This window comes from Schistocerca cancellata, chromosome 7, assembly GCF_023864275.1.
Source record: "Schistocerca cancellata isolate TAMUIC-IGC-003103 chromosome 7, iqSchCanc2.1, whole genome shotgun sequence".
Lineage (NCBI taxonomy): Eukaryota > Metazoa > Arthropoda > Insecta > Orthoptera > Acrididae > Schistocerca > Schistocerca cancellata.
This window is the reverse complement of record NC_064632.1, coordinates 472,737,552-472,759,804: the sequence shown is the minus strand read 5'-3', so window position 1 is coordinate 472,759,804 and position 22,253 is coordinate 472,737,552. Positions and strand designations below refer to the sequence as shown.

General features: G+C 44.7%; 1 protein-coding gene and 1 pseudogene across 1 annotated transcript in view; both read right to left on the bottom strand.

Annotated features, from left to right (window-relative positions):
* The window catches only part of LOC126092834 (protein O-mannosyl-transferase TMTC2-like), a 445,889-nt gene that overhangs the window by 328,626 nt on the left and 95,010 nt on the right, over positions 1 to 22,253 (bottom strand). Inside the window, exon 4 of the mRNA XM_049908564.1 lies at positions 18,407 to 18,521. Within this exon, the coding sequence (XP_049764521.1) occupies positions 18,407 to 18,521 (115 nt within the window). The remainder of the gene's footprint in view (positions 1 to 18,406; positions 18,522 to 22,253) is intronic.
* LOC126093634 (5S ribosomal RNA) lies at positions 2,415 to 2,532 on the bottom strand (annotated as a pseudogene).

Below are 22,253 nucleotides of genomic sequence, written 5' to 3'. Positions count from 1 at the left end.
TGAAATAAACATTTGATGTTGGAGAAGTTTTTGAAGAAGTTCGCATTATTACTTTCAAACTTATCATTTAATAATGCATCTCCATGTGCTGTGCCATGAATGAAGATTTCCACTTCTTCATATAAGTCCATTTCGTGTCTCTTATTCTTTTTATGTAATATATGAAGATCATTCGCAATTACATGGAATGGGTGGCCTGTGTCTTTCAAGGGGGTGGCTATTGCTAATCAATTGTAATTGTTAGTGCGGTAGGCATTTATGTGTTCGTTACATCTTGTTTGGAAGTCTCTCCCATTTTGGCCTATGTAGAGGCATCTGCAGGTATTAATTGATAACCTTGGGCAAAGAAGGAAAAACAGTAATAAAGCACCTCCCATACATGAAATGAAAAAGAAACCCACGGCTTGTATACCTTTCACAGGCCAACTCCCCTACAAAATGGCAAACATTTTCAGACCACACGGCATTAACATTGCTTTCACAACACACAACAAACTTCAACACACACTGAGACACAATATATTCGCACAGACGGATATACACTCACAATCAGGCATCTATAAAATAGTATGTAATACCTGCAGATCCCTCTATATGGGCCAAACTGACAGATACTTCCAAACATCATATAGTGAACACATAAATGCTTACCACACTAACAATTACAATATATCAGCAACAGCCACCCACATAAAAGACACAGGTCACCCATTAGATGATACTGTGAATGATCTTCATATATTACATAGAAAGAATAAGGGACACCATATGCACTTATATGAAGAACTGGAAATCTTCATTCATGGCACAGCACATGGAGATGTATTATTAAATGATAAGTTTGAAAGTAATAATGCGAACTTCTTCAAAAACTTCTCCAACATTAAATGTTTATTTCATTGACAGAATAGTTTTCATTAAATATCCATGTAACATTCTCCAAATTGTCAATACATCTAGATAAAAGTCCTTATCTTCACTACAGGTATATGAATGGCTTACTTCAACAGTGGTACAAGTCCACTTTTGTTCATTCTGAGATACAGAATCCCAGAGTTAAATGAGCGCTGGAAAATCTGCAGCTGAGATACCAGAAATATTCAAGCATATGGCTTCTTGCTAAGATGAACCTTTCTTTCTGTTTGTTTGGACCATTAATGTCAGAAGCATTATAGACAGAAAAGTGGAGGTAATGGATTGTACCACTATTAATATACGCACTTCATATATTACTGTGTTTGAAATTGTAAGTAGTTTAGCTTAGATTTTATAACTCTCTGGAAAGATGTAAACAGTCTTTGAAATTGTAAGTAGTTTACCTTAAATTTTAAAAAAACTCTTTGGAAAGATGTAAACAGATGTTTTTGAAAATGCTAAGTTGTGATTTACCTGTTACTGTGTTCTGTGTGCCAGAAAATGAAATCGCCAACAGAAATGTAAGTAAACGTATTAATATATAACCTAATCATGCTATTCGTATACTGTACACACTGTAACAGATTTACCCTTCCACGCAGGTTTATTTTTCGATTCTTAACTCCACTGACACACGCAGATAATGTGCATAACCTATCAGCTGATGTATACGTAACTGTATAATGCACCTGATGATTGCAGCATGCTTGTGAATTGCATTTTGCTAGTAAAATATCACTAAAGCGACTGCAGCAGTACAAATTATTCCACATAATCTTTCAGTTCAACAATTCTAGTTCAAAATTGCAGTGACCAATCGCGTTTGCTTATTCCCGAACTGTTGCAAAAGGGTGTGTTACGTTTATTTCACCAAGGACATTGGGGAATTGTTCGTGCCAAGCAGTTGGCCCGACGGCACTGTACGTGGCAGGGTATGGACGCTCATATTGAACAGATGCGCGGCAACCAATCCGCTCTACCACAGACATTCTCAGCTTGGCCTAGGGCTCAATCGCCAAGGCAACGAGTGCACATTGACTTCGCAGGATCGGTTTGGAACGCTCGTTGGCTCACAGTGGCGACGAGGATGGGATACTACATCATTCATTGAACCAAACAGAGGGAATCCCAACGGAGCGAGACCTGGGCTGTAGGTTAGATGAGAAGTGTAGGGTCCTGCCCACTCGTCTCGTATAGGGTGTCTAAAGGATGCTGCGTTCTTGGAATGCTATACAACAATTCATGCAAATAACATTAGTTGTTTTATTTCAATAAAAGTAAAAAACTTAATCTACTCCCGCACAGGCCATGAAGGCCCAAAAGGACCGACTGGTCGCCGTGTCATCCTCAGCCCACAGGCTTCACTAGATGCAAATATGGAGGGGCATGTGGTCAGTACACCGCTCTCCCGGCCGTATGTCAATTTCAGAGATCGGAGCCGTTACTTCTCAATCAAGTAGCTCCTCAGTTTGTCTCACAAGGGCTGAGTGCACCCCGCTTGCCAACAGCGCTCGGGAGACCGGATGGTCACCCATCCAAGTGCTAGCCCAGCCCGAAAGCGCTTAACTTCGGCGATCTGACGGTAACCGGTGTTACCACTTCGGCGAGGCCGTTGGCTTATTTCAACAATGGACATTGATAGTAATTTGAGTAACAATGGTGTCGCAAGCGATAGGCGACATGCAACATAAATCCGACCCTTTACTACACTCCTGGAAATTGAAATAAGAACACCGTGAATTCATTGTCCCATGAAGGGGAAACTTTATTGACACATTCCTGGGGTCAGATACATCACATGATCACACTGACAGAACCACAGGCACGTAGACACAGGCAACAGAGCATGCACAATGTCGGCACTAGTACAGTGTATATCCACCTTTCGCAGCAATGCAGGCTGCTATTCTCCCATGGAGACGATCGTAGAGATGCTGGATGTAGTCCTGTGGAACGGCTTGCCACGCCATTTCCACCTGGCGCCTCAGTTGGACCAGCGTTCGTGCTGGACGTGCAGACCGCGTGAGACGACGCTTCATCCAGTCCCAAACATGCTCAATGGGGGACAGATCCGGAGATCTTGCTGGCCAGGGTAGTTGACTTCCACCTTCTAGAGCACGTTGGGTGGCACGGGATACATGCGGACGTGCATTGTCCTGTTGGAACAGCAAGTTCCCTTGCCGGTCTAGGAATGGTAGAACGATGGGTTCGATGACGGTTTGGATGTACCGTGCACTATTCAGTGTCCCCTCGACGATCACCAGTGGTGTACGGCCAGTGTAGGAGGTCGCTCCCCACACCGTGATGCCGGGTGTTGGCCCTGTGTGCCTCGGTCGTATGCAGTCCTGATTGTGGCGCTCACCTGCACGGCGCCAAACACGCATACGACCATCATTGGCACCAAGGCAGAAGCGACTCTCATCGCTGAAGACGACACGTCTCCATTCGTCCCTCCATTCACGCCTGTCGCGACACCACTGGAGGCGGGCTGCACGATGTTGGGGCGTGAGCGGAAGACGGCCTAACGGTGTGCGAGACCGTAGCCCAGATTCATGGAGACGGTTGCGAATGGTCCTCGCCGATACCCCAGGAGCAACAGTGTCCCTAATTTGCTGGGAAGTGGCGGTGCGGTCCCCTACGGCACTGCGTAGGATCCTACGGTCTTGGCGTGCATCCGTGCGTCGCTGCGGTCCGGTGCCAGGTCAACGGGCACGTGCACCTTCCGCCGACCACTGGCGACAACATCGATGTACTGTGGAGACCTCACGCCCCACGTGTTGAGCAATTCGGCGGTACGTTCACCCGGCCTCCCGCATGCCCACTATACGCCCTCGCTCAAAGTCCGCCAACTCCACATACGGTTCACGTCCACGCTGTCGCGGCATGCTACCAGTGTTAAAGACTGCGATGGAGCTCCGTATGCCACGGCAAACTGGCTGACACTGACGGCGGCGGTGCACAAATGCTGCGCAGCTAGCGCCATTCGACGGCCAACACCGCGGTTCCTGGTGTGTCCGCTGTGCCGTGCGTGTGATCATTGCTTGTACAGCCCTCTCGCAGTGTCCGGAGCAAGTATGGTGGGTCTGACACACCGGTGTCAATGTGTTCTTTTTTCCATTTCCAGGAGTGTATATATAATGTACATGCAAGTTTGATACATAATTTGGGGATCACTAATAACTGTTATCGTAGCACCCTCCGCTAGGCTGTGGTAATACTTCGCGAATACTAATGTCCGGTCGAGGCTGGTAGGTGCGACGCTTATATTTACTTCGGCTAGATGCTGCTCCTATCGTGGTGACGTCCTGGTCAGTGCGCTATTGGCCGACATCGTTTCACCGCCTCCTCTTCTCTTGCGTTCTTCACCTACGTTCCGGCGCATGTAGTTACGCCTAAACAAGACGGAACAGTACAATGAAATCCTGTGATCTCCTTTTGGGAGCGCAGACATGTGTGAGGCACGTGGAAGGAGAAGTTAGTTTGCATTTTTGTGTCGTCGAACACGCTGAAGTCGTTTCTTCAAATTCCTGAGCGTAGCACATCCACTTCAGAGTTGATCGTTGCACCATGATGGAGGACATCAAACAGAATAACCCTTTCACAGAAGACCGTCGCCATGACTACCGGCTAACGGTGCGGTTTTGTACTTTCCCTCCGGAGGAGAGGGGTCATGCGCCAACCCATGGATTGCCGTTTTATCTCCATTTCAACGTGATAAACCCGTGTTTTATCGCCTGTGACGCTGTTAGACAAAAAATTGTCAGAATCGGGTTCGTAACGCGCAAGCAGTTTCTTTGTTGCTTTGTTGATCTGATAGGTGGCGATGAACCCAGCAGGCGCTGATCTTTGAGTACCCCAACTGCTGGACGGGTGTTTTAGTATTACCAACACAGACACCCTACTGAGCAGCTAGATATCCGATTTTGATCCGTGGAATACCTCGAATCAGAGTATCAGCAAATTTTAACATTCCAGGGCTCACAGCTGTGTGCACCGGCCGGCACGTACAATACCGGACCGGTTTCTGCAACCTTGTTGTGATGAAGACAGACGTCTCGGCCAACGACTCACCGTGCTTGACATCCAGCAAGTACCTACGAATATATTTGATGCTCAAGAAAGAAACTCAGTCACAGCTCTCTCCTTGGAACACTCTTTCCGTACAGCCGCCATTTTGAAGGCTTTCTATAGTTCTTCCATCCATCAGAACTTCATGAAACTATAGTGGCTGAAGCGGGAATTGTCTACGATGACCCACAACAAATACCGGATACTTTTCAGCCTAGATTGTCCGAAAAAAAATTGTTGCCCCACTTACTGATGCCCCTCGTATCTAAACAGGAAGACACATCTCTCAACTGTTCTCGAGAAAACGGAGTTTAAAAATTTTAGACATGCTTACCTACTTTGTAGCGCAGGTGAAAGTCAAGTAGACCGCGGCCGAGAGTGAAGGCACCTAATTTCGTAGGTCCGGAGTCTGCGGATCGCATATCTCTGTCTATATGTTTTTTTCCATTCCCCGTGACTGTAAAAACATTTTTTTACGAATGTGCAGATTATCGATATTTAAATGTTCATTTATTATTTCATAATTTTTATCGTGAAATATGGACAACATTATTTTCTAAAAAAGAGATTGGATATAAGTAAGAATATGCCAGGCGCGATGGAATATAGACTTCAGTGCGCGACATTAATTGCTGCTTCAAACATCTACCAGTTTCTGAGAAAAAGGGGTCTTTACAGATGGACGGACAGACAAACAATCTGATAGAAAATGACAATTTTTTCATGTGATGTAATTACAGATATACAACGTTTTCGGTTCGTTGTAGTGTGAAACCTTGATTCTTGCCAAAATTTTATGATTCTAGGTCAACGGTAGGTACCTCTAAGATTTCGATGAGTGAGTTTGCAAGTATCAAAATGTGTGACATACATGGTCGTGTCTTTTGATTGCGCTGACCTATAAGCTTCAGATTTTTACACCACCGAGAAACTGTAGGCCTCACTAAGTGACATAAACGTCAACTTGATATGTCTAAGCGTTCCTGAGACAAATATTTTTCAACAGTCGAACAGACAGAGAGACAAACAGACGAATGGACAACAAAGTGATCCTTTTTCAACGACTGAGGAACGGAAACCTAAACAGTGACACACAAAAATTTTCAGTGAAATCGTTACAGTCGTTTAATGTATTTAAAGTGTCTATATTTGGTACAACTATAATAAGTGAACTACGGAGTAGAGTAAAAATCTGAATGATAATGGAAGTAGAAACACGGGAAACAATGCACAGAACGCCGAATTTTTGCTATTACATGGTCCTTTGAATATGTCTGTTGCAAAACATGATTTATGTTCACAAACAGCTCTTGGTCGTCACACAGTTTCGCGGTGCACCATGCGTATGCCACTGAAGACTGATGCAGATACACTATGTGATCAATGGAACCGGACACCCCCAAAAAATACGTTTTTCATATTAGGAGCATTGTGGTGCCACCTACTGCCAGGTACTCCATATCAGCAACATCAGTAGACATTAGACATCGTGACAAAGCAGAATGGTGCGCTCTGCTGAACTCACGGCCTTCGAACGTGGTCAGGTGGCTGGGTGTCACTTGCGTCACACGTCCGTACGCGAGATCTCCACACTCCTAAACATACCTAGGTCCACTGTTTTCGACGTGATAGTGAAGTGGAAACGTGATGGGACACGTTCAGCACAAAAGCGTACAGGCCAACCGTTGACAGTTGAAGAGGGTCGTAATGTGTAATAGGCAGACATCTATCCAGACCATCACAAAGGAATTCCAAACTACATCAGGATCCACTGCAAGTACTATGACATAGAGACAGGAAGTGAGGAAACTTGGATTTCATGGTCGAGCGGTCACGCCGGTTAAAGCCAAGCGACGCCTCGCTGGTGTGAGATGCGTAAACATTGGACAATTGAACAGTGAACGTTGTGTGGAGTGACGAATCACGATATATAATGTGGCGATCCGATGGCAGGGTGTGGGTGAGGCGAATGTCCGGTGAACGTCATCTGTCAGCATGTGTAGTGCCAACAGCGAAATTCGGCGGCGGTGGTGTTATGGTGTGGTCGTGTTCTTCATGGAGGAGGCTTGCTTCCCTTGTTATTTTGCGTGGCACTATCGCGGCACAGTCCTACATTGGTGTTTTAAGCACGTTCTTGCTTCCCACTGTTGAAGAGCAATTCGGGGATAGCGATTGCATCTTTCAATACGATCGAGCACCTGTTCATGACACACAGCCTGTGGTGGAGTGGTTACAGGACAATAACCTTTCTGTAATGGACTGGCGTGCACAGAGTCCTGACTTTAATCCTATAAGACACCTCTGGGATGTTTTGGAACGCCGACTTCGTGCCAAGCCTCACCGATCGACATCGATATCTTTCCCCACTGCAGCTCTCCGTGAAAAAGTGCTGTCATTCCCCAATAAATCTTCTAGCACCTGACTGATGCCTGCGACAGTGGATGGCTGCGACAGTCACCGATCGACATCGATATCTTTCCTCACTGCAGCTCTCCGTGAAAAAGTGCTGCCATTCCCCAATAAATCTTCTAGCACCTGACTGATGCCTGCGACAGTGGAAGCTGTCATAAAGGCTAAGTGTTTTTTTTTTGTTTTAGGTCGCAAAAAAGAGGGTAAGTGTGGGCCAACATGATGTTGGATTTCAGCATTACCGATGGAGGGCGCCACGAACTTATTATTTTCAGCCAGGTGTCCGGATATTTTGATCACATAGTGTATCTTACAAGAACGTACTACAGACAGGGAGATTCTATCCAGGCACCTTGCGATTTGGAAACTAAGCGCTTACTTGCTCAGTGAGGGGAAGGTTGTATGGTCCCCTTGTGATCAGCAGTTGTTCTGTGGTATCGATACCCCTACCATCTTTAATTTGGTAACGGAATTGCAAGTTTCAGTTTGACACCGAACGCTGAAAGCGGTCACGCGGGATCTGGTGTACACATTGCAGCATGCCCACTGAGCCACACCTCCAGTAGCTGTGGATTAAGAACGACCCCTGCCATCGCAATGTAGGACGGCCAGCGGCCGCCACTTGCCCACTCTCACTTGGACCCTGCTTACTTTAGAGAGAGACTTGCTGACATTGTGACAGCTAAACTCTGTTTCTTACTTTATTACTTGTAATGAATCTTTCTATAAAATGTAGCAAATCTTCTGTTTACTATGTTAACTCGTTTGCTAATCATTTCTGCTTCTGTCCAGCTTTGTATGAAGTCGTACACGACATACGTAGCGCCGAGTCATCGTGCCTACGTGTGGCAGTCAATTAGAGTTGCTTTCTTCCTGTTCTGTCGTCTTTCTCCTCTGTTTTTTCTGTTACTGGTTGTTTCTTTCGGTTGCTTGGAAATTTGGAAATTCGTGGTAAGTTCCTATGGGACCAAACTGCTGAGGTTGCCGATCCATAGGCTGACACACGCTGACATACGCTAATAATAACACACACACCCATATCCGAAGGAGGATTCGAACCTCCGACGGGACAGCTGCACGAACCGCAGCAAGACGCCTAAGACCGCGCGGCTACCCCGCGCGGCTCGGTTGCTTGACTTTTGTCTCCTCAGTGTTTAACTTACTTGTGTTCTTTGTATTCTAGATTCTGAGGTTGCTGCTTTTACAAAAAAATGGCACACAGCACAGTCAGTGATTTTCATACAGAGCGCTACTTGGCGTTACCAACATAAAAACCTAAACAACCTACTTACACATTCCCCAAGAAACGTCCAGTACCTGATTGAACGTATGCCTGCGAGAGCGGAAGCTGTCATCAAGGGTAAGAGCGGGCCAACACAATATTGAATTCCATCTTTATCAATGGAGAGCTCCACGAACTGGTAAGTCATTTTCAGCCAGGTGTCCGGATACTTTTGATCACACAGTGGACTTTCATAGTCCATATGTGATCATACTCGGCCAGAATAAACGTTCATGTTACACCTGCTGCCGTTCTTAGCACATTATCTTCTCCCTCACACCTTATTGCTACTTCATTTATTTGTGCTACTCAGCGCAGTTTAAAGGCGACATACAGGTAAGGTATTTCAGCACTACATCCACTGGGAGGACATACACCCCTAGCGTCATAAAGCTGCTGCATCTGCTGCTGGTGAAGATACTCATAGCTGACCCGTCGGATTAAGAGCTCAGCAACCCGCTATAGTTTCTTTTACTTTTTCCCGTTTTTAAAACGATTTACAAACGGTGTTATGCTCTGCAGTTATTGAATTCAGTACAGATTTCGCTGTATCTTGTGACATGTGTATTTTCTGGTACTTTTGCGACGAATTAGCGTTTGGAATTCCGCATAAACGGCTGTCACTGTTATCGGCTCCAAAAAAAAAAAAAAAATGGTTCAAATGGTTCTGAGCACTATGGGACTCAACTGCTGAGGTCATTAGTCCCCTAGAACTTAGAACTAGTTAAACCTAACTAACCTAAGGACATCACAAACATCCATGCCCGAGGCAGGATTCGAACCTGCGACCGTAGCGGTCTTGCGGTTCCAGACTGCAGCGCCTTTAACCGCACGGCCACTTCGGCCGGCTATCGGCTCCAAAAATGGACAGATCGCCTATTCGGTCGTTCACTACTGCTTTGATACCCGGGAAGCGCATCTGCGAATGCCTGGCAATAGGCAGAGTGCGGCCGCCCCGTGGGATCTGAGGAGAGGCGCTCTCCATGCCGCCGCTCGTCCTGTTTACCCGCTCCTCATTACTCTAATGGCCATTGTCCAGGCCCGCCCTGCCACTGCCCGCTGTTTGCACTTCCAGCGCTTCGTGGCAGCACTCCAGCAGCTCCAGCGGGCCGAGACGTAGCTCCTAGCATTGTGTGCACAAGTTAAACTGCGCTGTCGGGCTGACATCTAGATTCTAACGTAATATTCAGTGATCGTACATTATCGCCTCAACGGCTCCAGTTGCATCGAGGATGTTCAAAAATGGCTCTGAGCACTACGGGACTCAACTGCTGAGGTCATTAGTCCCCCAGAACTCAGAATTAGTTAAACCTAACTAACCTAAGGACATCACAAACATCCATGCCCGAGGCAGGATTCGAACCTGCGACCGTAGCGGTCTTGCGGTTCCAGACTGCAGCGCCTTTAACCGCACGGCCACTTCGGCCGGCATCGAGGATGTTCTCAAGACGCGAAGCTATAAGCTGTAGGAACTTGCGTGAGATGTTACTGGAGTCTACGACATTAAAATAATACGCTATAACGCAACTCAGACTTGTAGCTATGTATGTAACTCCCAATTACTTAATATAAATACTAACAAATCCCATACATTATTCTTTCCGTAGGAGTTTCAGAGAACCGTATCTCCGTCCTGACGTCGATAAATTACAGTGAAAAATACACAGACCGTCTCAACATTCAGTTTTTGCGGGCAACCTGTGGTACTGTCTTTCAGTTGTCACAGCCCACAGCCCCTTTTCCAGTTGTATTTACATCACATACCAGCATACTTAACAACTACGATCACAAAGTATTGTGGCAGTTTGTCTGTCTAACGGCTTCTAGGACACAAAAAATTTGTATTTCAGGGTATAAAACTTTTATACTTACGTAACACAATCATTCAGTCCAGCAGGAGATTTATAATTTTCTATTGTAGTCTTTTTTTGAGAATCAATTTATTTCCCAATATTGCTATGTTGACACAGTTTCTGGAAAACCGGGCTCATGTAGCAGAGTGGTGTAGGCACCGTATGGTGTAACTACAACTACCTGCTTCTATGGATTGAGGATGACAGTTCATACTGCCGAAAATAGTAATCCACCAACTATGTTAATATACTGATCTTGTCAAATAAATTAGTTTTCAAAAGAAGACTGCTACACAAATTTAATTACTGCGTAAAGTAAAAAATCAAAGAGGCTGTCTTAATCTACCCAGTAAGAGGTAAAATCTCAAGCAAAACTTTAACACAGAAAGACATTCGTTAATTTTAGAAAGTATGTATATATCTTCATGCCGTGACAGTAACGGCGAGAAAATTACCCAGACCATATTCATGCAGTATTTCAGAATGAGAGCACTTAGCAACGTTCAACAAACTTGACACACAACTTCAAAATTTTTCGAAATCTTTGGTCGGTGACACCACCAGCAAAATAATGAAACGAAAAAAGTTAATCTCCACAACGTTTTAGCTGTTCATGCAGTAAGATTTCAGCATCAGGCTTGACGTTCCAATTTATTACTTCTTAACTACTAATTCTACTCGCAACACATTTGGCGGACAGTATCCACATATACCGTCGACTGTACCTGCAAACGTATGTTCTTGAACGACGTTCATGAGATATGGTGTTATGGTGTTGTAATGTAGGAATCCGGTTTCTTAAAGAATCGATGGGAGTGGTTTAAGAGCGGGAGATGGGTGAGGGTGGTGGTGGGTGGTGGGGGGTGGAAGAGCTTAGTCGTACTGAAATAAGGAGATGTGACGCAGTAACATCTAAAAATTGCACGCGTTATCGGATGCCCTGTTGCCCTGCGAAAACAAGAAATTAGCCAACATACCAGATACATATATATATCATATTACTGCTTCCATCAGATTTGATCAAGATACGGAGGAATTTAGAATTGAAAGATGGTACAGACATATATTCCCTACAGGATAAGGGCAGAAGGTATACGTTTTCGTGGATCATACTTGAACTTCCCTTGTTTCTCTTATGACACTGTACTGTTTGCCTGTGATACAGACCCAGACTTTAGGGCTAACTTAATACAGTGAGTTTGAATCTAGACATGGAACCAAATACACTAGGACAGCAATAACTTATGGCAAAGTAAAGGAAAGCTGTCGTGAACCCGCAGGCTGGTGCTAGCACTACATGTGGCCTTATTGGAGATGGCACACTCTTGCCTTTTATACACCAGGACGAGGTGTGTGAGTGTGTTTGTGTGTGTGTGTGTGTGTCTGTCTCACACCTCTTCTTACAGACCATCTGCGCACTTTCAAGATTATGCACTGTTCAGTTAGCGTACGTCAGGTATGCTACTATTTTCCTGAAATAACTAAAATCTTAATAATAGGCAGCAGATTTGTCCCGAGAGATACTGAAAACGTATAAATTTTATGAAAACTTCATTGTAACAGTTTCGATCGCGAACAGTCAGATGTAAGTTTCTACCGTCACATTTAATAATTACTTCCAAATCTAAAAATAAAACATCCATAAATAATTTGACTGGTTTCCAAAATTAAAGCAACAAACCACTATTTCCCATCCAGCGTCTAACTCACGATATAATCTTACAAACTGTCAACAGATGTCCCTATGATCGTGTTCTGCAAGGAAAATGACATTCCAGCCAATGGACAACCACACAAACGTTGACGTCAGGACATCTACCAAACGGGGTAGTGTTTGTGGGATAGTCCATATACAAAATCGCTGTGTACACAGTTACAGACGGTGCAGAATGGCATGGAGAAGACGCTTGCCACGCCCTCTGTGGTGGAGGGCCATAGGAAGAATGAAGCAGGACATTCGCAAGCTGATGTTGCCGACGACTTAATGTGAATCGTTCGTCATTTGGCTGTAAGGGCACGGCGGTACCACGTTAGTGCTGCGCGGCAACTGGCATCTGACCTCGCAGCATACATTGGACGTCTTGCATCGAGACAAACGGTGGCTTCAGCAAAATTACCTTTATTATTGGAGGGCTGCTGTCTGTTTATCTCTGGCGTGTCTTCACAGAAGGGAACGTCTATAGTGGAGCTGTCAACGTGCCACCTGGTCTGTGTAACGGTAGGCCAATTCTCTTTTCACAGTTTAGTCCCGATTTAGTCTGTAGAGTGATTCTCAATGGATTCGCATCTGGAGGGAACGTGGAACACGGTTTATGGATCCAAACATTGTGGTAACAGACCGACATCGAGGAGGATCCCTAATTGTGTGGGCATGGATTATGTTGACCAGTCAATACATCTCCATGAAATTGTATGGGTGAATCCGCAAGGCGGATACAGGCTACTTGTAAGTGATGGAGTAATCGAAATTTTTTATGACTTTATTAAATTCTATAGTCTTTCCTGATTTCATTGATATATACATTATAGGGTTTCAAATAAAAAATGACGTATATATACCATATTTTAAAGTTATGGTCATGTATGCCGACACGCCCCCTTTATTTCTGTTACCGGAACCAGTATTTCGAAAAGAACTGTGAACTTTCTGTTGCCATCAATTATACGTATGATACATTGTATATGTTGATAACAGTGCAGGTTTCTAGTGTCTGTAAATGATATCTTTGCTGGTATTTACTTTTGTTTCACTGAAGCAGTTTGTTCACGTGCTACTGAATGTTTGTTGCCCTAGTGCTACATATATTTGTGGAAGCACATATCCTTTAGTGTGCAATAAATACGAACTATACCACGAATCAAGAAATTCAATAAAAGTAAATTCAGCGGTAACCGATTCTCAAAGAAAGCAAGCCACACTGTTGGAAGTAACCTATGTATCAGTTCTTCAGGGAAGAAACACCCACACGGCACACCTGCTGGTGGTTCCAATTTCTGTGTTGGCAGTGATGCTGTTTGTAGTGGATTTGTTGTTGTTGAAGTGGGCATCTTATCTTCTTTGATAAAGGAAGTGGCGAAATGTAAACAATGTGATGTTGTAGGCTGTCTGTAAATAACTGAGAAACAAAGTAACAGGAAGGGTTTAGCGTTAAAAATCAGTTGTTCTGTGTAGACTCTGCAATAAATCTGCCTCAAAAATGACTTCATACATTGTGCATAATTCATATGATGTGAACTTGAAGTTAGTGTAAGCAATTCGTGCAACAGGAAAAGGAAAAAAGGCTGCTCAAACGCTATGTGGTTTGATGTACCTTCTTCCTCTTCCCAGTAGGTTCAGAAAATGGATAAAAATTCTATTAGGTGCGTTGAAGGTTGTGTCTAAAGCATCTGTGAAACGTGCAGTAGAAGAAAATGTAAATATTAGTGGACCGAGGGACATTGATGTTGCACTTGATGGGACCTGCCAACGTCGAGGGCATCGTTCCTTGAATGGTGTTTTAATTGCTACTTCTCTGGAGAATGGAAAAGGTGTTGATGTCGAGTGCTTACCTGTGTACTGCCACACCTGCCATGGTAACACTGAAGGACATATTGAACATCAGTGTCAAAGAATTATGATGGTTACAGTGGAGGTATGGAGTGTGATGGAGCTCTAAAAATATTTCAGAGGTCGGTGCCCGTTTATAACGTTAGCTATACAAAGTACCTAGGCGATGGGGATCTCTAAAGCTTTCAATAAAATTAATGAGTTCAATGTTTATGGTGATACCTTGGTGACAATACTGGAGAGTTGTGGACATGTGCAAACGAGGATTGGTGCTACACTGAGGAAGCTACGAAGAGAAAAGAAAGGAAAGTTGCTATCTGATGGAAAATCTCTGTCTGGCCGAGACAAATTGACAGAAACTGAAATAGACCTCCTTCAGAGTTATTATGGACTGGCCATTAGACGAATAACACCTCTGAATGATGTTACAGCAATAGCAAAAGCTGTATGGGTCACCTACTTTCATCAGTTGTCCATAGATGACCATCCTGCTCACGGACTTTGCCCTAAAGGAGGAGATCCTTGGTGTGATTACCAAAAAGCAAAAGAAAGTGATCAAATATACCATCATAAGCACTCTCTTCCTGAGCCTGTTATGAATGAAATAAAACCAGTTTTGAGAGACCTAAGTGACCCTGTTTTGCTTGGTAAATGTCTTCATGGGGGCACTCAGAATACAAATGAAACTTTCAACCACTGCGTATGGGAAAGATTACCCAGGAATGCTTTTGTAGGATTAAATACATTCAACGTTGGTGTAATAGATGCAGTGATATGTTCCAATGATGGAGTGACGAGAAAGTTGGAAGTTCTGAGAAATTTAGGCATAAATTGTGGGTCTAATATGGAAGATCAATTGCTTGCGTGTAACAGACAACGGGTGCATGAAGCTGAAAGATTCCCTCTTCAAGTTACCAAAGAAGCACGAAGTGCCAAAAGGAATGCCAAGAGGAAGGTTGAAGATGAAGGAATGCTGTAGGATGAAGACTATGCTTCAGGAATGTTCTGAGGCACAGTTTAATTGGATTCATATCTTCATTCGCAATTTTCCGCATGTTGTATTTTTCAGAATTCAGCTACAAATATTTCCAAAAGTTTATAAAGCATTACTGTAATTTTTTTCTGTAACTTTCAATAGTCCACATATGAGGTGTTTTTCTGGTTATCACTGAGCCACCGAGTGACACTTCGACTACAACCGCATTTAATTCCATTTGAAACAGACCAACATCTACCGGAGGTGTGTATACTTACGCAACAGTTGATGCAGCTATTGTAGGATTCAATCAGAAGAGTTTTCCACCCAGTAGACAAAGTAAGACTCAGCACTGAGAATTTGATGACGTCATTCAGGAAGAAACGAGACTAGCAAGATTGCGATGAAGTGCTAGAAGCACCCATTCGACGTCATTAGAATGATAGCAGAAGGTCGAACTGCGGAACGACCTTGATACGGCTTCCTTCAGGACAGTATCGCAGCACTTTCCTTAACCAGTGCACAGCGATCACGGATAGTCGGACATGGATCTGAACCGCGAGGCTAATGTCTTCCACTGTGACACCCCACTGACTAATAGTAGAGCCCACGTAAGCTAGATATGAGTCTTGATTAACAGAGCCACTTGGCACGACCAGTCCCGCTTCGAAATGAACCCAGATGACAAGGGAAGAGACGTCCTGGGCTTACATTTCAGTAAAGTGATGCCCACCTGCACTCGGAGAGTACTCCCACTGCTTGTCTTTGTGCTTGCCATGCCCTCCTCGGCCAGCAAGGTCCCCAAATGAGAACGTGTGAGGCATTATGGGCAGAGTCCTCCAATCAGCTCTGGATTCTGACTATCTAACGCACCAATTAGACTTTGGTATGCTATCACTCAGGAGCACATCCAACAGCTGTGTCAGTGCCAAGTCAGATAACTGCTTGCATAATGGCCACAGGTGGACCAGCGAGTTACTGACTTGCTCAATTTGTGAAGCTCTTTCTCTTAAATAAATCATCCTATTTTTCTGAAATTGTAAAGTTTTGTTTGTCTGTACATGTACATCAGATCTCCTTATTTCCGTCCCGTTCGGGTAATTCTTTCGTGGTGGGTGGTTTTTTTGTGTTAGAGTATATGTTCTAATTCCATGTTTACATAATGGTACATTTATTTTTGAGTAGTGGGGTCTCTGTGTGAAATTATAAAATCACTCCTCAAAGGTAAGGTACTTACAAACGTGTAACATGTTCCGGGGATCAAAAATATTTCTAGGAACAAATAGTCTGTTGAAATTTAGAAACATAGCAATCGAGAAAATCTTGTCATTACTGTATTTAATAATGTAGTTGTTGCATTACAATACTGTGGTCAATAAGTGACATCAAATAGAAAAATGGCTCTGAGCACTATGGGACTTAACATCTGAGGTCATCAGTCCCCCAGAACTTAAAACTACCTAAACCTAACTAACCTAAGGACATCACACACATCCATACCCGAGGCAGGATTCGAACCTGCGACTGTAGCGGTCGCGCTGTTCCAGACTGAAGCGCCTAGAACCGCTCAGCCACATCGGTCGGCCATCAAATAGAGATTTTACTGAAAATCAGTTACAGATTAAATTCATTTTGAATTAGAAGCAACTGGAAACCAATCAGTTTTTCATTTTCAAGGCTAGTAAAATTAAGAGATTAAAGAAATTCTGTTCATTTGGAACTATCATATGTTCCATGGTGACATAATTTCCTCTTCAAGGTACAACATAGGTATACGACGACTATATATCGCTCAACCTTCCACACGTTATGTAACCAGTTCTAAAAATACACAGAATTTTACTCACTATAAAACTCTGATAGTGAAGAATTAACAATATCCTCCACATAGATTTAAGATTATTGAGCACTTAAATATGTCGAAGTAATATTTACAAACACTGCAAAAAGCACAACCTCATGCCCCACAGCAACAAAAACATTAGAAAATACCCGATTGTTCTTGAGGCGGTCTCTAGGGCATATTCCCTCTAGGTATTCTAAAATTGGGCACTAGACGATGACCAATAAACACTATATGTTCCTAGGCGAACTACAGTCAAGGAACAACAGTCCCCCCTAAATATTAAAAATAATATCAAATAATTTGACTGTTACGGAGAACCTGATTTCGGCATATCTTCAGTGAAGTAACGTGATTAATGTAAAGAAGTGATGTAAACTGGTTTTCTCTTGGATATGCTTTGCTGCCATATCCTAAGGATTATCATTTACGCCTCATTATATCGTACATTCACATATTTTGTGATAAGTTTGTTATTCCTTTTAAATGAAAATATGTGTACTTACATTAACCATGGCAATACCAACCTATTTTCGATAAAGCGTACTACCAATGGAGGCGTACTTTTTGCCCACCACAAAAAAATTAAAAATGACGCAAATTTCGTTTATTATTATTAGCTTTTATTAACAACGTCCTAGTTAAATAGATACAGATGTACAACTAGGGTGCAGAACCTGAAAATATCTTTTAGCCCATTCTTGGCAGTACCAACGCAATTTCTGTAATATGTACTCAGAGAGAAGGAGTATTTTATGGACACAAAACAGAAATTAGAAAACACACATTTCGTTAGTTATCGTTGAGTTTCATACACAACACTCTCTTCAAGCGTATATGGATGTGTAAGAAGGATCCTGAACCTGAAAATATGATCGTGACATGTGTCGCGAAAAGTTGTATTTGCTACTAAGACTTAAATTTTTGGGTTACGTTTTATTGAAAAATTCAAAGAAATTACGGAATACGCTGTATCAATAAAAAGAATAAATGTCTATTTCAAAATTTTAAAATGTAAAGGAAAAGAGTAGATTACAGTATTGTCGAAAGGTGGCCATGAAATACCCCACCACCATGTTAGTGCTAGGGTTAAGACTTTTGCGACGCCATTGTGAATGTCTTCACTGTGAATCTGTGGAGCAAGAAGAATATCTAATCTACTGCGTCATTTTCTGACCATTTGTGACACTGCCAGAAGTTACATGGGCACAAAGTTCAGTGAAGTTCCTAATGTCTCAAGACAATCATAGCCTCACTCGGCAATGTACTGTCGTAAAGCCGAATGTGGCTGTCTGGTTCTCAATACAAATATCGTGACAAGAAGTTCACGTCAGCCAGTTTCATTCTCGAAACGGTATGTAATACTTATTAATCTGGTGAACTTCAAAATAATCACCTTATAAGTTGACGTAGTTCCACGTGAAGAAGCACATCTGGAATCTAGGAAACTTGACAGTGGATGGAGTACAGCCATACCACAAATGCTACCGGATCGCGCTGCAGTGGTACTTACAGGTTGTAGTGGACGTCGGCCATGTTGGGCCTGTGCTGCAGGGCCAGCCGGAAGGCCTTCTCCGCCTCGTCCACCCGGCCCTGCGAGCTGAGCACGGCGCCCAGGTTCCCGTAGGCTGCAACACAAGGTAACGACACTCCGTCACTCGTCTGCTGTCGTACGGTCACACATGAAAACAACTCACATGTCGTATCAGACATTTAAGTTCAAAATTATACAGATGGTACAGAATCCAAAACTATTATAAGAACGTAGGCTTCCGCGGCCAGTGTCATAGCGATTAAAATTCTTCTGGGTGTTATGCCGCGTCATTGCTAAAAAACTAACAACAATAATAAACTAAAAGCGACGTTTCGGACGAATTGCAACGGCCTTCCTCAGGGCACGACTGATTTTGCATGGAGACGGGTGCTTCTACACTCCTGGAAATTGAAATAAGAACACCGTGAATTCATTGTCCCAGGAAGGGGAAACTTTATTGACACATTCCTGGGGTCAGATACATCACATGATCACACTGACAGAACCACAGGCACATAGACACAGGCAACAGAGCATGTACAATGTCGGCACTAGTACAGTGTATATCCACCTTTCGCAGCAATGCAGGCTGCTATTCTCCCATGGAGACGATCGTAGAGATGCTGGATGTAGTCCTGTGGAACGGCTTGCCATGCCATTTCCACCTGGCGCCTCAGTTGGACCAGCGTTCGTGCTGGACGTGCAGACCACGTGAGACGACGCTTCATCTAGTCCCAAACATGCTCAATGGGGGACAGATCCGGAGATCTTGCTGGCCAGGGTAGTTGACTTCCACCTTCTAGAGCACGTTGGGTGGCACGGGATACATGCGGACGTGCATTGTCCTGTTGGAACAGCAAGTTCCCTTGCCGGTCTAGGAATGGTAGAACGATGGGTTCGATGACGGTTTGGATGTACCGTGCACTATTCAGTGTCCCCTCGACGATCACCAGTGGTGTACGGCCAGTGTAGGAGATCGCTCCCCACACCATGATGCCGGGTGTTGGCCCTGTGTGCCTCGGTCGTATGCAGTCCTGATTGTGGCGCTCACCTGCACGGCGCCAAACACGCATACGACCATCATTGGCACCAAGGCAGAAGCGACTCTCATCGCTGAAGACGACACGTCTCCATTCGTCCCTCCATTCACGCCTGTCGCGACACCACTGGAGGCGGGCTGCACGATGTTGGGGCGTGAGCGGAAGACGGCCTAACGGTGTGCGGGACCGTAGCCCAGCTTCATGGAGACGGTTCCGAATGGTCCTCGCAGATACCCCAGGAGCAACAGTGTCCCTAATTTGCTGGGAAGTGGCGGTGCGGTCCCCTACGGCACTGCGTAGGATCCTACGGTCTTGGCGTGCATCCGTGCGTCGCTGCGGTCCGGTCCCAGGTCGACGGGCACGTGCACCTTCCGCCGACCACTGGCGACAACATCGATGTACTGTGGAGACCTCACGCCCCACGTGTTGAGCAATTCGGCGGTACGTCCACCCGGCCTCCCGCATGCCCACTATACGCCCTCGCTCAAAGTCCGTCAACTGCACATACGGTTCACGTCCACGCTGTCGCGGCATGCTACCAGTGTTAAAGACTGCGATGGAGCTCCGTATGCCACGGCAAACTGGCTGACACTGACGGCGGCGGTGCACAAATGCTGCGCAGCTAGCGCCATTCGACGGCCAACACCGCGGTTCCTGGTGTGTCCGCTGTGCCGTGCGTGTGATCATTGCTTGTACAGCCCTCTCGCAGTGTCCGGAGCAAGTATGGTGGGTCTGACACACCGGTGTCAATGTGTTCTTTTTTCCATTTCCAGGAGTGTAAATAGAAGCACCCATCCCCATGCAAAAAACAGTCGTGCCCTGAGGAAGGCCGTTGCAATTCGGCCGAAACGTCGGTTTGAGTTTATTATTGTTGTTAGCTTTTTAGCAATGACGCGGCATAACACCCAGAAGAATTTCAATCACTAATCAAAAACTAGTTACCTCAAGATAGGGGAATGAATTCTATTGACGTAGAACACTTCTAATAACAACTATTCGATATCATTGTCATAGAAAGCATAGAAAATGATTGATCTTTGGGTCAGGTCTAGTGGTGTCTCCAAATAGAACAATGACTAATCTGCGATATGTAACTGACTCAATTAAGGATTGCTGTAGTGTACAATGCTTTGGACTAATGAAATACTCGATACCCGCTTATTTCTTAGTCAAAAGCTTGTCTCTTGGGTATGTGGCAGATTAATGAGCCACTGTGTGTTGTGATAACTTTTTTTACTTAAACAAAATATTTTTAATTTTTTTAACACTTTTACGTTGCAAAGTGCCTGTTCAACAGCTGCTTTCTATTTACAGTTACGCTTTCATTTTCTTTTGCGAACTAGTCATTGCATAAGCTAGACAAATATTCTGTACCAGTGTCGGCTATAGTCAGTCATTATCTTGGAAGTGTCGCCTCTGTGCGATTTGGCGAAAGGATGGTCACATGTTTACGACCGTTTAGCCAATGAGCGATCTAGCTGGTACACGAGCACGCGGTATCGAAGCATTTCAAACTACAAGTATATACATCGAAGAGCCAAAACATTATGACCACCCGTTTAATAGCTTTTGGTTCCACTTTCCAAATATAGTGTAACAGAGATTCTGCTTGGCATTAATTCCTCAAGCCCTTGACATGAAGACCGAGCGAGGTGGCGCAGTGGTTAGACACTGGACTCGCATTCGGGAGGACGACGGTTCAATCCCGCGTCCGGCCATCCTGATTTAGGTTTTCCGTGATTTCCCGATATCGCTCCAGGCAAATGCCGGGATGGTTCCTTTCAAAGGGCACGGCCGACTTCCTTCCCCGTCCTTCCCTAATCCGATGAGACCGATGACCTCGCTGTCTGCTCTCCTTCCCCAAACCAACCAACCAACCAACCTTGACATGATTCCAGAAGAATGTGGCGGATCCCACGCCCGGGTTCCCGGGTTCGATTCCCGGCGGGGAAGGGATTTTCTCTGACTCGTGATGACTGGGTGTTGTGTGATGTCCTTAGGTTAGTTACGTTTAAGTAGTTCTAAGTTCTAGGGGACTGATGACCATCGATGTAAAGTCCCATAGTGTTCAGAGCCATTTGAATGTGGCAGAGGTCAACAAGCAATTCCGCAGAATTACGGGATGATTGTTTACGGGCACGCAGCTGGCGCGCGATATGGGTTCCAATGGCTATAGATCAGGCACATTTGCTGGCCAAGACACCGATGTGAGTTCACTGCAGCACCATTCTGACCTTGCAATACGGACACTTGTCCTGCTGGAAGACGACATCACCGTAGGGGAAGACTTCAAGCACGGAGCGATGCAGGCGGTTCGTAATAACGTTCACGTAGTTTGCTGCTGTCACGATGTCTCCGACTTCCACCACAGATGACATGGAAGCCCAACCCAATGCACCCCATAACATAAATCTGCCACACCTGCCTGCATCTGTGTGTGGTGTATGTTTCGTGCATCCATTCGCCTGGATCACGGCGTGTAAGGATCCAGTCATCGACCTGGTGTAATAAGAGATGCGATTCACTCGACAGGCGACACGTTTCTATTGATCCACGGTGAAAATTCAGGGTTGGTGTGTCCACGGCAATCATAACAGACGATGTCGTTGGGTCAACACAGCAACACCTAAGGGTCGTATGATGCCGAACTACATGTTAACAACGGCCTTTGATAGGTGTGTTCCGAAACATTTGTGACCGCACCGGCCATAGATCGCTGCCTATCTTGGATTGCACAGTGAGGCATCCTCCGACGTCTAAGTTTTGTGATGAGAGGTGGGCGTCCA